The sequence below is a fragment of the Nuphar pumila genome, chromosome 9, assembly GCF_984573655.1.
Source record: "Nuphar pumila chromosome 9, dmNupPumi1.hap1.1, whole genome shotgun sequence".
NCBI lineage: Eukaryota > Viridiplantae > Streptophyta > Magnoliopsida > Nymphaeales > Nymphaeaceae > Nuphar > Nuphar pumila.
In genome coordinates this window covers 116,334,193-116,340,192 of record NC_143257.1, presented here as the reverse complement: position 1 = coordinate 116,340,192, position 6,000 = coordinate 116,334,193, and the positions used below count along the sequence as shown (strand labels likewise).

The window sequence follows — 6,000 nt, the reverse complement described above, 5'->3', positions numbered from 1 at the left end:
TTAGTGATTCAAGTAGGCATCCATCGATTCACATCCCGACAGGTGCCGTACTTAAGAAAAGGAATCCAAATACTATAAAATAAATAAACAGGTCACAAGGACAAAACTGAATAGCTTTATTGGAAGGCTCTGGCATCAAGTTCAACTAAAAGTCGCAATCTTCATAATAAGCAACAGACTGGTTATAGTGGGTCCAGATGTTCATGGAATTCACATGGCCTCTTTGTTTGATCCACATCTTGTCAGACTCTTTGTGGATGCATCTGGATTCAAAGTTATGGGTAAGAAGGATGCAAAACCTTGATTAGCAAAAACTTATATGTAAAGCTTTTGTCAGTTTATGAAATATGTACGTGATTTTGAAGCTGGGATAAAGGTGCTAAAGGCTTTAACGACAATTTTAAAGTGTCACAAACTCTTTTTACTAAAATTCGCATAAAGAGGACAGGCAGGAAGACGTTAGCAAATGTGTGAAAATATTCACATATTTGTGAAAAAAAATCACAAATATAGAGAAAAATCACATATTTGGATATTTGAGAAGGAAATTTGCATATTAGTGCAATAGGTGAAAAGGTCCATTTACAATCGAAAAGTTGTGATTTTGAACATAAGTGGATTTTCAAAAATTATAAGATTTTTTAAAAAATGCATCATTTTTTGTCATACAGTATGATCATTTTCCACCGAAACATAACCTTAGGCTCTATAAATGTATTGTGGTTTCTCCAGTGCTTTAATGTTCTCTGACTGTTTGGAGCAGTTGTGTTGCCAAAGCACTGCACTGAAAATGGAGTTGGCAGCTCCAGAACCACATTTCAACACCATTCTGGCAAATCCATCCTCAGCACATTTTGGCAACACTGGAAATGGTGTTTCCGTCGTGATTCAAAGCTCCCAAACAGAGCCTTAGTTTCTTAGCCACACTATGTGGTGGAGATCCTGACGAGAATTTAAGCAGCCTGAAGATCACACAATGCATCACCAGCCTTGCCAACACCTGAACGATCCATAAACCCATAAATTGTAGCCTATTGAGGATTTCTGCCACCTGCAAATCACACAATTCATCACCAGAGCATCCGAAGGGTCCATAAACCCAGAAAATGCTCCGTGTGTTCCAACCACCCACTCATCCAGTGTAGCCTACAACGAACCAGTGTTTATGAAAGTAAAACCATCACAAAATTCATCCTGGGCATTATAACGAACCAGTGCTTATGAAAACTATCAAAATCTTTTCTAGTATTTTGTTCTTTTCTACGTGCTGCTTAACAGGGAATTGATTTCTCCTATAATATTAACAGGTCTTCCATCAAAAATGGAAGACAAAGTTGCTTCACACAACTTCTTAAGTTCCCTTGTTTTCTGTAGTGCTGCTTCCTGCAATACCAAACAATGTCTCGTGTAACCGATCAAGGAGATAAAGATAAATTGAAATAAAGAGCATAGATATTTCGGATGCATTTACTTTGTGCAAAAGCTGCTTGTTTATGCAGAAACAACCCCTGCTTCTAGTGGCAGATAAAGATTTTGCTTAAAGTGTGTGTGTGTGTAGGGGGGGGGGGGGGATGGGGGTAATAATAAAATAGAACATAAAACTAAAATATAAAGAAGGGCAATATAAATTTTTATATTTTGCTTAAAGGAGGGCAAAAAAAATTATAATAAAATAAAATATAAAGGGGCAATATAATTTTTTATATTTTGCTTAAAGGGGGACAAAAAAATGTTATAATAAAATAAAATATAAAACTAAAATATAAAGGGGGGCAATATAAATTTTTATATTTTGCTTAAAAGGGGACAAAAACTTTTTATAATAAAATAAAATACAAAACTAAAATATAAAGGGGGGCAATATAAATTTTATAATAAAATAATAAAAAAATTCAAAACTTTAGGAGGGGCTCGAGCCCCTCCTCGCCCCCACCCCCCCTGCCCTGGATCCGCCCTTGCATATTTCTGCAGACCCCACCATGCGGCACAAGCACAGAGTGACTCCACATGGAAAGCCACTGGCCAATTTCCGGGTAACACTACGTGGAAAGTGCAACCATGCAACACAAACACCCCCTTAAGGGTTCTATTGCCAGAAAATTAGTTACACATCCATGGTCTCGCCATTTGTTAATGGCCAAGCCATATTAGCATGGTTTCTAGGTGTTCGGCTCAACATGGATAGCCATGCAGTCATCCAGAGCAACAGTTTTCAAAAGTGGTGCTCCAGAGCATTCAGCTGCAAATGCTATTACCCCAAAAAAATGTTGCAACTAAAAATTACCAATTCTAAAAGCTTCAACAATGGTTCAAAAAAAACTCCCAGCCATTTTCGCAGTTTCTATTTTTTCATTTAAATGTTCCTGTGATCTAAAAGAGAAACCTAGAAGAAAGAAATGGAAAGGGGCAAGTTCCTACTGAAATGCTTACTATTAAGAATAACAGCACTCATGTTAAAATTGTAATATCATAGTTAATCTCATATGTGAGATAACTATATCATATGTAATCTTATTCTTTAGTTTAGCTTCTTAGTTTAGTTAGAATTAGGCTAGTTAGAATAACTTTTGTTTTCTGTTTTCAGGACATTCAAATAGGCTTATGCCTTTGACTTTTCAGTCAATAAAGCATACAGCACTTTTATTTTCTGTTTTTAGGACATTCAAATATGCGTATGGCCTTTATTGACTTTTCACTCAATAAAGCATAAAGCATTTATTGGTATTTATTGGGAGACGTTGGACTCTTAACAGCTCCAATTAGAGCCGTTGGGAGCCCAACGACTCCCCCTCTCTTAGCTCTTTTCAGCCCTATAAATATGGGCTTTTACTTTTGTATTTGTAGGCCTTTTGTGTGTAAGTTTATCCCACTTTAATGAGATGTATTTTTTCTCTCTTTGTGTGTGCACTCTTTTGAATATTTCGGTTCTTGCGAGTGTGTTGAATGAACCTTTGTGTTCATTGAGAAAGATCTTTTGTGTGCTTCTTTTGAAGTTTCGTTTGGGGTTTTATTTCCTTTCATGGTATCAAGCTACTTATCTCGGTGCATTGAGAATTGAAAAGTGTGCCACTCAAGTTTTGGAGAAGAGGTGCTCTTCTTCAAGTATATATAACAGAGTGATCAACAAGCTTGGAGGTGTGTTCGTATCTACCATTCGTGGTAGGGTACATCTCTCTTCTCTGCACTCATTCTTTCTTTCTTTTTCTTATTAAGCCTTGTAAAATGGATAACAATGATAACGTCACCATTAAACCCATTAAGCTTAATGATTCAAACTATGTCACATGAGCATCAATTATGAAACACTTATATGGGGAAAGGAGTTATGGGGATTAGTAGACGGGACCGATATGGAACCTACACTAACGGAAGTAAAAAGGATCAAGGTCATTTTCACTTATGAAAAAAAATGGAAGGAATGACAAATGGGTCATGCCAAAATTATGCATTGGCTTATTACAAGTGTTGACATAAAGAAATGCTCGAGTCTTGCTAAATTCGAGTATGCTAATGATGCGTGGGATTACCTTAAGAGAATGTATTCTCTTAAGGATATTGCACATGTATGCAATCTACAAACTAAAGTTCGGAATATGGTTCAAGGAAACAAGAGCATTAGAGAATACTACAATGGTTTGCCGGAATTGTGGGAAGAATTAGTTCTTCTTGAACCAAAGTGGCATTGTCCACAAGATATTGAATTCCGCCAAAACCAAATCAATGTGGAGCATTTTTTCATTTTATTAGTGGATTACGATCGGAATTTGAATCCACTGAGTCTATTCTTCTCCATCGTGGAAAAGTATCGTCAATAGAAGTAGAATTTTCAAGAGCGATGACGACACAATTCTAACCGTCTCGAAACCTGAAAGCTTTGTCAAAACTTACAAACCTCCCAACTATGGAAGAGAAAATGATGATTTTGAGAAAAACAAAATTATTTGCTATTATTGCCGTGAACCTGGACATGTGAAAACTCATTGTCCAAAATTAAAGAGACCTTATGATAAAAAGGTTGCCTCCGTCGGACCACCAAAAGAATCAAGCGAAACTTTCATTGGGAGCATGTCTCTTGCACAATTGGTGGAAGCACTCGAACCACTACTCAAGGGAGCATCTTCATCTACGGGAGTTGTTGTCTCTTCTGTGAACACCTCCAATCTAGGTAAAACTTTATGTCTTCTTGACTCTGGTGTTTTTTTTCATATGACTCTGAATGTGGAAATATTATCCGAATGTCATAACTCAAATAGATCTAATGTTTTTACTGCCGATGGAACATCACTAGAAATCAAAGCAATAGGAAATTTTGAAAAAAAAAATCTCAGAACTTAAAAGGATTTCATATTCCACAAATTAGATATATTCTCAAATTAAATCTCAATCTCTTGTCTGTTTCTCAACTATCTGACCATGGATATAACATTTCATTCTCCTCTCGTGGTTGTCGAGTGCAGGATCACCAGTCAGGAAAGCTGATTGAGAAAGGCCATAGAAAAGGAGGCTTCTACTACATGAATTTTTTGAAAATTCCTAAGAATACACTTTGTTATAATGTTCAGAAAATGAACTTGAATCTATGGCACAGGAGACATGGTCATCCTAGCATATCCAAGATTCAGTTTTTTCCAAATATGGAAAACTTTTGTAATTCTAAAACATTTAAATCTGAAAAATGTATTCTAGGAAAAATGAAGAGATTACCCTTTCAAGAAAGAAATTTTGTCTCCTCTCGGCCTTTTGAGTTAGTGCATTTAAATATATGGAGTCCTGCACCTATTATGTCCGAAGGGGGTTTTTCATATTATGTTATTTTTATAGATGATTTTACAAGACATACTTGGATTTATTTTCTCAAACATAAATCCGAAGTATTTTTTATTTTTTTTCAAATATTTCATATACTGGTTAAGAATCAATTTAAGAATGATATCTCCATTTTTCGTACTGATTCAGGAGAAAAATTTTTGTCAAAAGAATTTAATAATTACTTAAATTTACATGCATCAAAGATCATGTCTGTATACCCTCAGCAAAATGGCCTAGCAGAAAGAAAACATAGACATATTATAGAAACAACAAGAACCCTACTCATCACTTATCTAGTACCAAAAAAATTTTAGGTCGAAGTCACTCTAACCGCAGTATATCTCAGTAATAGAATGCCATCCTCTAGGTTAAGCAATATTTCACCTGTTGAAAAACTCTTCAAACAAATCCCAGATTATTCAAGGTTAAGGGTATTTGGTTGTAAATGTTTTGTTTTCTTCAACAAAAATGACAAACTCTCACCTCGTGATATTCCATGTGTGTTTCTTGGTTATGCAAGCAATCAAAAAGGTTATAGATGCCTTGATCTTGAAACTAGAAAGCTATATGTGTCACGAAATGTATCCTTAGAAAATAAAAGTTTTTTTGAAATTAAAAACTCTACAAAAATCGATGAATATTCCTTTCTACTGGACTTAGTTCCAGAGATTGATAAGGAAGATGGTGATCAAGAAGATCAAAATGTGATAAGTATTAAATCATCTCATCCAGAATGCATTCAATACTTCAAACAAGGTAACCTAGAGCAACCTTGTGCTCTAGAAAAATATACTAAAGCACGGGATCGTATAGAAACAAGATCCTCTAGGGTGTCAAAAGTACCTGGAAAAATCGTATCTTATGAGTCTTTTTCGACAAAGTACCAAGCATATATTGCCCTGTTACATTCCTACGTAGAACCTTCTAATTATGATACTGCAAAAGAACATCCCGAATGGGTTGAAGCCATGTCAGTAGAGTTATGTGCCTTAAAAAAGGTGAATACATGGACTATTCAAGATATTTCATCAGAAAAGAAACCTATAGGATGTCGTTGGGTATATAAAGTCAAAACCAAGAGTAATGGCACTCTTGAACGTTTTAAGGCTCGGCTAGTTGCTAAAGGCTATACTCAGGAATATGAAATAGACTATGAGGAAACTTTTGCATCGGTCACTAGAATGACCATTG

The 6,000-nt window shown here is 35.6% G+C and overlaps 1 protein-coding gene across 2 annotated transcripts in view; it reads right to left on the bottom strand.

Annotated features, from left to right (window-relative positions):
• Window positions 1-1,015: 1,015 nt before the first annotated feature.
• LOC149828988 (CDK5RAP3 protein homolog) overlaps window positions 1,016-6,000 on the bottom strand; it is a 28,581-nt gene continuing 23,596 nt past the window's right edge. Inside the window, exon 9 of one of the 2 annotated variants that reach the window (XM_090017851.1) lies at window positions 1,016-1,383. In XM_090017851.1, coding sequence (XP_089873977.1) covers window positions 1,293-1,383 — 91 coding nt within the window. In that variant the 3' untranslated portion in view covers window positions 1,016-1,292. The remainder of the gene's footprint in view (window positions 1,384-6,000) is intronic. The other variant, XM_090017850.1, reaches the window with a different exon arrangement.